At 50.5% G+C, this 13,225-nt stretch overlaps 1 protein-coding gene across 2 annotated transcripts; it reads left to right on the forward strand.

The window, feature by feature from the left end:
* The first annotated feature begins 280 nt into the window (after window positions 1–280).
* Slc35c1 (solute carrier family 35 member C1) lies at window positions 281–7,044 on the forward strand. 2 transcript variants are annotated; one of them, XM_048428343.3, is made up of 3 exons: window positions 281–425; window positions 1,653–2,182; window positions 5,199–7,044. In XM_048428343.3, exons 2-3 carry the CDS (start codon window positions 1,684–1,686, stop codon window positions 5,756–5,758), a joined length of 1,059 nt encoding a protein of 352 aa, XP_048284300.1. In that variant the 5' UTR covers window positions 281–425; window positions 1,653–1,683; the 3' UTR covers window positions 5,759–7,044. The 2 variants fall into 2 exon arrangements, with proteins under 2 accessions (XP_048284300.1, XP_048284299.1); XM_048428342.3 differs by lacking the exon at window positions 281–425 and having other exon boundaries at window positions 745–2,182.
* Window positions 7,045–13,225: the final 6,181 nt, after the last annotated feature.

Genomic DNA, 13,225 nt, shown 5'->3' on the forward strand with positions numbered 1-13,225 from the left:
TCCGCGGGACGGGGAGGGGTACCCTCCTCCGGTAGTGGGGGCAGTTCCCCCACCCACGCCCTTCTGGAAGCACCAGCTTGGACCCGCAAAACCAGGAATGCAGCCTTGTCAAGGGGCGCGCCAGTGATGGTAACAGGACGGAGGAGTCTCAGTAGGGCTGGGGCGGAAGGTGGGAGACAGGGCTGTTCTTAGATAGAGGAAAGGGGCCTTCTGGCAGGGCTCCCGGGGCAACCGCCCACCTCGCCCGGAGCCCGACGTGGCGCGCGCTGGGGTCAGCGAGCAGGAAGTCGTACGGGGGCGCGGCTTGGGCAGCGTTGCAGGTGCAGGCGAGGGCGGTGCTGCCAGGTACACCCGAGGGCACCGCGGGGGTGAGCGCCAGGTCCCTGAACCAGCCTGCAGCCAGAGCCGAATCCAGCGGACGGACGGTACGTTCTGGAAAAGAATCTCGGACACGGGATGCTGCATTGGGAGCCTCAGAGGCTGTGGTCGGGGAGTCCAGAATGGACTTTTTCTGGTGGTGGCTTCCGGCCTCTGCCCGTGCTGCTGGGGTCTCTGGGACCTTGGTCCTCCCTACTAGGTTTGGAAGGGGTGAAAATGGGGGCAGGGAGGAGGGAAAAAGGAGAGGACTGCAACAAGGTCTTCCCAAATGGCCTGGGCTTCGGGAGTGGGGGATGTCGTAGAGCAAAGGGCTGTTGTGGGGGTCTCCAGAAGCGGAGGGGTGGTATTTTATTTTCTGGAAAGATGGTGTAGAAGCAACTGACCAAGTCTAGGCGATCTGAAGAGGCCAGGGGAACAGACAGCGAGGGTGGCGGGAAGGGTGACAGAGCCCTTCCAGGAAATGGGAGAGGCTCCAGCACCTGCGAACCCCTCCCTGTCCTCCGGGGCTTCCCAGAAGAAGAGGGCAGGACCACGGACACAGGTGCAGACGTGCCGGCACGCTCCGGCTGGCGATGGTACGCGCGCTCGGCGGCCGCGGAAAAGGCGAAAGGCGCGGGGAGCCGGGCCCTTTAAGGCTTCCCGGAGGCGTGTCAGGAAATGCGCGCTGGGCCCGCCTCTCCCGGGACGCGGCCCGGGACCTGCCAAGCTGAGCCGGAACTCGCACTGGCTCGCCGCCTCGGTGAGGCCTTGCGTCTGCCACTCCTCTGTCAGTGTCCCTCAGGTCGCCTCCATGAGCTCTGTGGCCTGCGTGCAGCCCGCCCTCCCTTAGGTTCGGTGAGCGCTTCCGGGCGCTCCTGCAGCCCGCCCTGCACGTAGCCCACGCCTCCCTCCCGGTGCTCTGCTCTCCACGCGGTCCGCGTCCTGTTCTTTCCTCCTCCACCCTGCCCTCTGTCCCTTTCCCTTCCTTTCTCCCTGCTACTCGCCCCTATTAGGCACCAGCCCCCTGTCTTCCAGCCGGCCGTGGCCGTCAAGGCCCGCACCCTTAGCTAGGTCCCTTCTCCCTTCCCTGGGTCTTGTCTCATGACCCCCTCCTCTGGGAGCGAGCGCGATGTGGAGCGGTGCATCTGGGCAAATCCGGAAGCAGAACTTCTTACAAGACCGAGGGGACCGTTAGGTCACCCCATGTGACAATTGAAGGCTTCTCCCACAGACCCTAGCAGCTTGGGGATGTTTCTGGTCGTGGGGTGACCCAGCTCTTCTGCCACCATGAACAGGGCCCCCTTGAAGCGGTCCAGGATCCTGCGCATGGCGCTATCTGGAGCCTCTGTTGCCTCCGAGGAGGCCGATGCAGACAACAGGAACAAGCCGTTTCTGCTGCGGGCGCTGCAGATCGCGCTGGTGGTCTCTCTCTACTGGGTCATCTCCATCTCCATGGTATTCCTCAACAAGTACCTGCTGGACAGCCCCTCCCTGAAGCTGGACACCCCTATCTTCGTCACTTTCTACCAATGCCTGGTGACCTCGCTGCTGTGCAAGGGCCTCAGCACTCTGGCCACCTGCTGCCCTAGCACCGTTGACTTCCCCACCCTGAACTTGGACCTCAAGGTGGCCCGCAGCGTGCTGCCGCTGTCGGTGGTCTTCATCGGCATGATTAGCTTCAATAACCTCTGCCTCAAGTACGTGGGGGTAGCCTTCTACAACGTGGGGCGCTCGCTCACCACCGTGTTCAATGTGCTTCTGTCGTACCTGCTGCTCAAACAGACCACTTCCTTCTATGCCCTGCTCACGTGTGGCATCATCATTGGTGAGTGGTGCCCGGGACTGTGGGGAGCGGGATGGGAGGCGAACTGAGGTCCTAAAGGTCAACACTATAGGCACCTTTGCTTTATCTATAAGTTCCAGGTGCCTTGCATCAGCAGTCCAAGGAAGAACCCTGCAGAAAACAACTTCCCTGTGGTCACTCATCAAGTTAGGGACGCAGCAGGGTAAAAGTAATTATGTTAGCAGCAACTACAGGGAAGACAGCTGTCACTGCCTGGGTGCTTCAAGTGTGCCAGGCACTCAGATCTAAGCATTGGATTCATAGTAACTCAACTAATCCCCATGACAAGGTAAAATATACCTCCATTTTACAGAAAGAAAACCAAGGCGCAGAGAGGCTATGTAACTCAACCAGCATCACACAGCTAATCACTGCCCTGGCTGGGATTTAAACATAAGCAGTTACCTGCATAGATCACACCTTAACCACCATGCCACTGTTCCTTCTCAAGAGCTCCAGGATCCTGATTTCTGTCCAGTGTTCTTTTACAAGGACAGCACACCTTTTAGTGAGCTCACTGTCTCCCTCTGACATTGCTACCTTGAGGTAACATCAGAATAGTGGGTAGATACATGTCTTAAAATTTTTTCTTCCTCTTTTTTGTGTGTGTGGAGGACACCACAGTGTATGGGTGGAAATCAGGACAACTTGAGAACTGGTCCTTTGTGCCATCACATGGGTGCTGCAGATTGAACTCATCAGGATTGGCACAAGCACCTTTACCCATCTTCCCAGACTCGAATGTAGCATCCTTTTTTACCCAGAAGCCCTCTGGGTGGTGGCATCCCTGTAGTCACCACCATATAACAGAGGAAACGGAAGCTGGGAGAGGCTAGGCTACTGACAGGGTCCCATAACTAAGATAGTCTGGGATGCCACTCTCTGGCCTGTGCTTCAAGCCAGTCCGCTTTGTTCCTGCCCTTTGGAAATTAGCACCGTGCAGTCAAACACAATAACTACAGACCAAATGTGCTTTTAAATTAAAGTCAGATGAGCTTTTAAACGTCTGGCTCCTCAGCTGCAGGAGTTAGAGCCTGGTCTGCGACCGTCTTTGCGTGTCCGGGAACCATGTGTTAGGGGCATGCTTGGCACTGAGAGCATGGCACTAAATGGCTGCTAGCTACAGAGACCAAGGCCTCCGCTCCCTCGGAGTCCTGGGCGGATAGAAATGTGACCCTCATTTGTACCTGCTCAGCTTCTTTAGTTTGTCTTGTTTGGCCTACTTTCTCTTCTCTGGTGTCCCAGAGGCCCAGGCTAGGTGCTCTGGATGTGGAGACCAGGCTGATGCACACACCTGCCCTAGAAATGTTCCCCGGGCTGAGCAGCCCCTGAATCCAGCGGTAAGGGCTCTGGACCAGAGAGAGGCAGGTAAAGCTGCCAGCACTGGGTGACTCCCGCCTGCCCCCACACTTACACCCTAAGAGAATAGTATTCCTTACTTCCTCTTTGCCCTACAAGGTGCCCTGCCAGGGTTAGAAGGGTGGGCCTCCTAGGGGGAAATTTACATGCAGGAAGGTACAGTCACTAGAGAACCTGAGCCCAGGGCCCCAAGTCACAAGTTGCTGATAGTGAGGCCACTGAGAGCCATGAGAGCCTGCCTGAGTGGCATGGGAGAGTGGAACTCTGCTGCCCCAGAACTGGCCTCATCTGCTGGGTCTCCCTTCCCTCCTCCTGTGAGGAGGGCCCATCTCTGGTAAGGACTGTGGGGTTTCTAGAGGGAGCAGGGGGAGCAATCTAGGCAGGCCTTGCAGAGAGGCTGCCAGAGTAGTGCAGGCTGGAAACACACATTTGAATGAGTACAGTTTTCCTGAAGGTGATGGGGAGCCATGGAGGAAGATCATTTTAGTTATAAGACAAAGAGTAGATTGGTCAACATGGGAGCAAGAACATGGCCCCAATTTTTACAGAGGAAGGAAACTGGAATTCATAGAGATTAAGTAACTTCACCCAAGTAGCTCAGCTTTAAGACCACAGAGCAGTCAGAATCCAGATCTCTCTGATGCCTGTGCTTGTCCTCCTGTTCTGTGTTGCTGATCCCTGTGGCAGCAGTAAGCCTCCGCCTTGTGGGAATGCAGGATCTAAATAAAGAGACCAGAGTGCTTCCAGGGACAGGCACCTACCGGCCAGGGGCAGGCACCTACCGGCCAGGGGCAGGCACCTACCGGCCAGGGGCAGGCACCTACCGGCCAGGGGCAGGCACCTACCGGCCAGGGGCAGGCACCTACCGGCCAGGGGCAGGCACCTACCGGCCAGGGGCAGGCACCTACCGGCCAGGGACAGGCAAAGAGCGTTGTGTTAAAGGGCAGAAAGCAGGAAAGTGGGAGGAGGCCTGGGTGGTCTGGGTGGATCGGGAAGGGATTCCCCCGGAGAGGATGGCTTTGACCTCAAAGAATGGCAGAGTCCCTGGAAGAAGGAGCGTTTTGGATGCAGCTAAACAGCTCTATAGTGTGGGGAGCTGAGAGGGAGGGAGGCTTGAGGAAGTGCTAGCCAGATGTGGGAAGCCAGTGCTGAGGCCTGGGGAGCCATGCAGGCTCTTTGGACAGAAGATCCTGAGTAAGAAGAGTCCTCACGTGACTCTCCAAGCTGCATCTGGCCAGGAGCAGCTCTGACCTAATGCTTAGACTGATGGAGCCAAAGCCATTGCCCAAGGTCACTTTAGCCACCGACTAATATAGCCTCCTTCTATAGGACACCAGGTACCTGTCTGTCTTACAGCCTTCATTACAGTGATCACAATTGTATTTCGAGAGGTAACAGGGTCACACTGTCCTTTTTGCCGTCCCCTTCTGCTAGACTGTGCCTGGAGGAGCTGCGGGGCCACAGGTTTTCATTCTGGGTCCTACTCCCTCAGCCCTTGTTTGCTGCAAGCGTTAGACTTTGGTTGTGTTGATGACGAGGTAAGGACCACAGAACAGTCTGAAACGTGGTCTCAGAATCCTGTCCCTCGCCTCCTATTCTTATCCCTCTTCACCTTGCCACTCTTCTGTCTCTGCTGCAGGTGGTTTCTGGCTGGGTATAGACCAAGAGGGAGCTGAGGGCACCCTATCCCTGATGGGCACCGTCTTCGGGGTCCTGGCCAGCCTCTGCGTCTCCCTCAATGCCATCTACACCAAGAAGGTGCTCCCAGCGGTAGACAACAGTATCTGGCGCCTAACCTTCTACAACAATGTCAATGCCTGTGTGCTCTTCTTGCCCCTGATGGCACTGCTGGGCGAGCTCCGTGCCCTCCTTGACTTCCCTCATCTGGACAGTGCCCACTTCTGGGTCATGATGACGCTAGGTGGCCTGTTCGGCTTCGCCATCGGCTACGTGACAGGACTGCAGATCAAATTCACCAGTCCCCTGACCCACAATGTGTCGGGCACAGCCAAGGCCTGTGCACAGACAGTACTGGCTGTGCTCTACTATGAGGAAGCTAAGAGCTTCCTGTGGTGGGCAAGCAACCTGATGGTGCTGGGTGGCTCCTCAGCCTACACCTGGGTCAGGGGCTGGGAGATGCAGAAGACCCAGGAGAGCCCAAGCTCCAAAGAGGGTGAGAAGAATGCCATTGGGGTGTGAGCTCCTGCAGGGACAGCTGCTGTGGCCCTGAGCAATATTGTTTACATCCTCCTCGGAATATGATCTAAGAGGAGCCAGGGTCTTTCCTGGTAATGTCAGAAAGCTGCCAAATCTCCTGTCTGCCCCAGCTCATTTTGGGGAAACCCTGCTGGGAGTGGCACTCCTTCCTGCCTCCTTCTGGGGCCCATCTACCTCAGTATTGCCTCTGGGGTTGGGACCAGCTGCAGCCTTACGGGGCTGGATTGATGAAGTAATGTCTTGTCTGCTGCACAGGAGAAACGGGTTATGACCCCGCTATGGCTGGTTGAAGGGAGATGGATGGCCCCACATCCCTGGGGCCCAGGGCAGGTAGAGCGGTCACTCAGGTGCTGTTAACATCAGGACCACCCCAGCCCACCTTTGGAGGGAGGTGGGCGCTTGGCCAGTCTGCCCTCTTCTGTGTGGATGGGTGTGGCAGACCCATCCATGGCAGCTGCACCCAGGAGCGGCTGCTGAGAAGCCTTCACCTCTGCACTCCTTGTTTTCAGCTTTAGAACAGGGGGAGCCACCCATCTTTGCAGGTTAAGTAGGGTGATGAGCCCCTCTGCGCCCCTAACCTTGGCTTTACCTGCCTGGCTTCCAGCACTTGGCTACACTCCCCTTCTGTACTCCTCTCCATCATCGCCCCCCCCCACACCTTCATCTCTGTGCAGGAAGTGGGGTCTGTCCCCGTGACAGTCAGAGACATTTTTGTTCTCTGAGGCTGGGGCTAAAGGAGCCGGCTGGCTCAGAGTTGGCCCATCTGGCTCCTGTCACAAAGCAGTCTAGACCAGGTGGCTAAGAACAGAAGTTGGTTTGTAAGTTCTGGGGCAGCAAAGCCCAGATCAAGGAGCCCATAGATCAGTGGTTCAGAGAAAACCCCTTCTGTGGTAGAAGCACAGACAGGCTGAACACCAGCCCCATTCATGAGGGTTCTACCCTGTTACCTGATCACCCCCAAAGCCTTCAGTATAAGGACTCCAACATGAATTTGGAGACAGAAGCACTCAGACCATAACTCCAGCACCACACCCTCCTAACCTCAGGGTAGCTGCCATTCTCCTAGTCCCTTCTCTAGGGCCGTTTGTATCCCCATTTCCTTGTGGTAATGCCTGATGTTTCTGTTCCTGTCATAAAAGGATGGGGAGAATGTGTCCAGCCTGTGATTCCTACTTCCCACAATCCCAGGTTCTAATGAAGTTGGTGGGGCCTGATGCCCTGAGTTGTATGTGATTTAATAAAAAAAAGAAAGAAAGAAAGAAAACCAAGACCTAGCATGTGTGTGGACTGAGGGACACAAGGCTCAGTGGGATCTAGAAGCCAAGTCTGCAGGGACCCAGCTACAGCAGGCAGCCTTCCTGGGCCTGCAGTCTCTTGGGACAAGGATTCTCCATATACCCACCCTGGGAGGTGGGTGGCCAGAGTTCGAGTCTCTGTTAGTACCGACTGCTACTGGCTGTGTGCTTACTGAGGGCAGACATAGCTCTGAGTGATGCTGGTCCGCCACTCATCTCCACAGCCATTCCTACTGTGGGGTGAACCATCACTGATGCTCCCATTTTACAGATGAGGACACTAAGGCTCAGAGAGGCTTGTGTGGAGAATAGTAGCAGAATTCAGACGGAGAGCTGGGCCTCCTACAGTGCCTTGGGCTACCACCAGCTACAGTGCTTGTCACAGGGCAAATGCTCAAAAGAATGCTTGCTCCCTCGGCCTAGAGCTCTCAGATGAGGAAGAGGGCCAAAGCTACGTTAACTTGCCCACCATATGACTGCATACCTGACCAACAACTTAAAGGAGGAAGAATTACTGTGACACCCAACTTCAGAGTGTCAGTTCACGACAGTAAGTCGTATGAATGAGACCCAACTGTGTTGGGTCCTTGTGATTCAGTCACTCCTACCAGAATGCTGGGTTGTGGGGTGGTGCAGGCAGATGCCAAAGGCAACGAAAACTTTCTGAGGTGTGGTGTAGGGTATGCATTTCTGCGCCCATGTTTACCGGTGAACCTTGAGTGGAAAAGCCCTGTGGAGGATACACCCTGCAAGCCAAGAGCCCTTCCTGGCAGTGGGTGAATGCTGCTACCCTGTGCCCTTCTGCAAGGCCAGCAGAACCACTCAACCCTCAACATCTAGAGACACTACCAGTCATCGTAAGCCTCTTAGTTGTGGGAAACTCAATATGCAGCAAGAGAGTCCTAACACACTAGCCTAGGATGCAGGGTGCATCGTTTGAGGGAAACTGGGGTTCCTTATAGAATTGGAGGCTCTAAGAAGTCACACAGGAGGTCAGCAATCAGAAGCCTGTAGCCAGCAGCAGTGGCTACTCCTGAGTCTCCAGCCAGAGCACCCCGTGAAGGTGCTTTATTCCCACATCTGGGTGTCTGGGATGGGACTGGGTCACCCAGGCAGCTCCCGTGCAGACACTGCCTGCAGCAGGTTGAGAATGAGACAGTAAGCCTACAGTAGACTCTGATAGGTAAGAAAATGAGGCCCCAAAACTGTTTTAAGTCTTTTCCAGACTTGATCTGTCTTCGTTCAAAACTACTATTTGCCCTTAAACTTGCCCAAAGCCATTGCTTTGCAGTGGAGGAAAATAAGGTATAGAAAGGTTAAAGGGAGTTTCTGGGCTTTGTAAAGCAAAGGACTGGCTTCACCTGAAAGATCCTGGTTCTGATCCAAATGCCTTCCACTAGCTCCAGGTCAGAAGCTGATAGGTGTGTGTGTGTGTGTGTGTGCGCGCGCGCGCGCGCGCGCGCGCGCGCGCGCACTCATGCGTAAGCCAGGGGTCAACTTCAGGTGTTACTGTCCAGGAGCTATCCTCCTTATTTTATGAGACAGGGTCTCTCCCTGGGACTTGGGACCCATGATCCCACAAGGCTGCCTAGAACAAGTCCCAGGAATTCTCCTGTCCTCAGCTACTTGACTGTGTTTATAATCACACATGACTGTGCCTGACTTGCTTCTGTGTGGGCTCTAGGGTTGAATTTGTGCCCATATGCTTGCCTAAGGACTCTGCCTACTTACTGCGTGATTGTCCATCTTCACTCAATTAATGACTTTACTTGCAGACACCACTGAGTTTCGCTGTCTGGAGGACCAGCCTCCAGCAGCACAGGGCTCGGAAGGAATCCACATAGTCGGCCCACACTAAGACTTTTTATCTTTGGGGGTTAGGGAAAGACACTCACACTCTCTATTGATGGTTTCCTCCAGACCATTTCTTTATTCTTTTGTATTCTGAATTGTATTCTCTATTCTCTTTTTTTAATCTCTATCCAGAAATGTCCCTTCTGTTTCTCTGGATGTTTTCCTTCTCCTTCCTTGTAATTCCTTCTAACTCTTGATGTTTTCCTTCTCACTCATTTTAACTCCATTGTTAGTCTTTCCCTTACAGCTTATAAACCCCAACTAAATCTTTTGGGCAATATAAAAATTGCAATGAGTTTGCATTCTGTTTTTTTTTTCCAGTGAATGGTTACAATGAATACAAGTAAAAAACAGCATGTTTTCCATATCCCTTACAATGATTAAACACTTTATATATTACAGATGAAAAACAAATTATCCTAAGAACCCATATACATTCACATCTAAGTAACTTGTTACACAGTAACAGAATATGAGCAAACAGAGGGTACTTTTTCTCAGCCAATTATTTTGATGGGCAGGCTACATATTTTGTTGGGTGGTTACAAAGAAAGAATCAGTCACTTCATTATTTATCTTGAAAGAAATCTTAGAGGAATCACAAACCTAAACTTTTATGCATGAAAAACAATCTGTCAGCTCTACTTTAAGTCTTTAGAATATATACGCACTCATCAATAGTTTGTATATCAGGAGATTGAGGGTAGAAAACGGTATAAGGAATTAATCATCACCTTTGGTCATCTGCCAATCCTATCAAGAAAGGTACATCAGTCAATGATAATTGGGCTGCTTTGTTCTTGTTCCCGACCTTAACAAGTTCCTCATTCAACTATATGACTTTCTAAAACTTTAGATTGTTTTCTTGGGTTTTTCAGCTCAAAACTACTTAACAAAAATATCTAATCTAACCTTAAGTTATTTTCAAAGCTTTGTTTCAGCTATGATGCACTCCAAAATCTGTGAACACATCTCCCAACACTAAGATTAGAAGAATTTAAACTAGTTGGGCTACTGGGACTCAATTATTTTTCTTAATCGTTTTTTATTTATTATGTACACAGTGTTCTGCCTCCATGTCTGCCTGCAGGCCAGAAGTCACCAGATCTCATTGCAGCTGGTTGTGAACCACCATGTGGTTGCTAGGAATTGAACTCAGGACCTCTGGAGTTGCAGTTAGTGTTCTTAACCTCTGAGCCATCTCTCCAGCCCCTATTTTCCTTAATCTTTAACCCCAGTCTATAGCTCCTCAATAGAAACTCATGTGTTCTAGCTGTGCGACACTTCCTTGTTTTATCTTTTATCTTCAAGACTCTACTTAAACTAGCATTATTATTATTATCAATTAGATAGGAAGAAATCATCTTCATATAATCCACAGGTAGAAATGCCCAGCAGAATGGGGTGCTTCCAGGATCTCCCCACACCCACTCTCACCAGAGCAGATGCCAGAGGAAGAGGGCAGGGGCAAAGGTGAAGGCCCAGCAGAAGCAGAAGACATTCTGGAGCCTGTGGTCTCAGGGCCTTGTCTACCTGAGACTCACCCATCAGGGATTTTCCTCCTGATGAGCTGACACCTGAAGTGAATTACTTTCCACTGCTACTCCTCTGGCATGGCCACCAGCAACTGGACCAGAGAGATGGCTTATGGGGAAAGGTACTTGCTGCCAAGCCGGAGGACCTAAGATCAATCCCAGGCACCTTTGTGATAGAAGAGGACTCACATTCTGACCATTCACACATACCAAGGCAAGAAAGTGTGTACAAACAGATAAACAAGTAAGAAAATATTTTAAAGAGTCTTTACAATATTCATTTAATTGTCAAAGCAACCCAACGTGGGTACAGTTGTCTCCTGTGTAAGAGAGGGAGACTGAAGTACACAGGAATGAGTGATTTGAGCTCACATGGCTAGCAAGGGACAAAATTGGGAGTCAAACCCGGTAGTCCCTGTCTCAGCTATAAACCATGTTGCTTTTTTGAGTATTAAAAAAATATATTTTACCATGAGGCTCATGGCTTGCTACCTCACATCTTGCTTCCTCAGCAGCTACTGGCACCTCCCTTGACTCTGCCTTCTTTCTTCCTATATCTGTTTGGATTTCCTGCCTAGCTGTATTCTGCTCTGCCCTAGACCAAAGCAGCTTCTTCATTAACCAATAGTATTAAAACATATTCACAACATACAGAAAGGTGTCCCACATCGTGTGGCCATGTCTAGCTTTTTATCTGGGTGGTGGACACTAAATGCAGATCCTCATGATGTTGTGTGAACACTCTTTCCCACTGAGCCACCTCCTCAGCCCGGGAAGTGTTTCTGTGGAATCAAAGCAGAGGAGCTAGCCTCTGGTGACCAGGACCCAGCAGAAAATGCCTTTGCTACTGGTTTTCTCCTTTCCCCTTTTGTCTGTCTCAAGCCTAAGGATTAGTGGCACCTACACTCAGGTTGGCCTTCCACCTTTAGTTAGTTTTGTCTGGAAACACCCTCAGAGCCTCAGCCAGAATTGCTGATCTCCCAGGCATCTACCACAGAAGGCCAGTGATTTGGCTGAAAGATCCCAGGAGCCATGATCTTTTCATATGAAGACAAACCTTTGTCATCTTAAGAGGCTCCCACCTGTGCTTACCTTATGGGGTTATTATATCGCACAGATAATACATTTCTAAAAACTTATTTTTATTTAACATATATATGGTATGGGACAATTGTCTATATTCTGTCAATTATATTTTAAGTAAACGCTGATTGGCCAATAGTCAGGCAGGAAGTATATGTGAGACAACCAGAGGCAGGTCAATGAGAACAGGAGAATTCTGGGAAGGAGGAAGCCCATTCCTCTGGTGTCCTGACAAGTCACAGAAGAAGCAAGATGTGACTATGCCACTGAAAAAGGTACTGAGCCATGAGACTGATATAGACAAAAATAATGGGCTAATATACATTATAAGGGTTAATACGAAGCCTGAGCTAATGGGCCAATCAGTTTGTAGTTAATGTAGACCTCTGTGTGATTTCTTTGGGACTTAACGACTGCGGGAACCAGGCAGGACAGAAACCTTGACAACAAATGGTGCCCAACTTGTGGACAACTGCATCCACATAAAACCTGACAGAGGTTGGGAAGTAATTCTAGACAGAAAAGAGATGAGCATGGCTTATTGATAGCAGCATTTTCTCAGATGGGCTCTGATTGCTAGAGGCAATCATTTAAGAGAGGCTTCCTGACTCAGCTTTATCTGCAAAACCTTGCCGCTCTTTTAAGAGGTCCTGCCACAAAACACTTAAATGGTGTGGATGAAAAACTGACCGCATGCTTTTTGGCGGTGGCAGGAACCTTGAAATCCCATAGAGTTGTGGCAATAAACATGGCTCTGGCTGGTACTTCTGCCATGAGGCTGGAATCTCAGAAAGCTAAGGAATGTGCTGGATCCAGCTGCTAAAGCCACGGCTTTAATCCTAACAATATTGCTTAACAAATTAAAGACTCATGTGGTCAGAAAAAGAGAGAGAGATACAGTAAAGAGATATTCAAAGCCAAAGAAAAACTTTAAATGGTTTATAGTGTGTTAAAATTATATGCAGGCTTGGGAGAGAAAAGAAAAAGGTTAAAGTCCTAAAAATAAAACAGAAAGAAAGAGAGTAGTTGGGTGTGGGTGGTATACACCTTTAATCCCAACACTTGGGAGACAGAGGCAGACAGATCTCTGTGAATTCAAGGTGTGATGGTGCACACCTTTAATACCAGCATTTGGGAGGTAGAGGCAGGCAGATTTCTGTGAGTTCAAGGACAGCCTGATCTACAGAGGGAGTTCCAGGACAGCCAAAGATACACAGAGAACCTTTCTCAAAAAACCAAAAATTAAAAGTAAAAATAAAAGAAACAGAGGTTAAAATAAAGCCACATAAAGATGGGAAATACACAGAGAGTCTGGATTCTGTGTGTTCATTATGCTTTCTTGGAATTGTTTGAATGCTGAGGAAGGAGCAACAGCTGCTAAAAGATATTTGTTTATAAATGCTGCTGAATTAATCCAAGGCAGGTATTTTGAAAATACCTTGACTTCAAAATTAAAGTCAAAAGGTATGTTACTTTGGAGAAGAGGTTTTGCTTTTATTTCCACAGGAAATGAGAAGCTGTGGATTCATTCTGAGTTAAGAAAAATCAGGTTTGATCAAGGAAGGTCACCTGAGAAATCTCTGGTAGGAACAGATGACCCAGATGTCAGAGTTCTACATCCAGAACAGATTCAAGATTCTGCCTGAGATGATCAAGCCTCATAGGATACTCCAATCAGGACT

Source organism: Myodes glareolus, chromosome 10, assembly GCF_982192425.1.
Source record: "Myodes glareolus chromosome 10, mMyoGla1.1, whole genome shotgun sequence".
NCBI lineage: Eukaryota > Metazoa > Chordata > Mammalia > Rodentia > Cricetidae > Myodes > Myodes glareolus.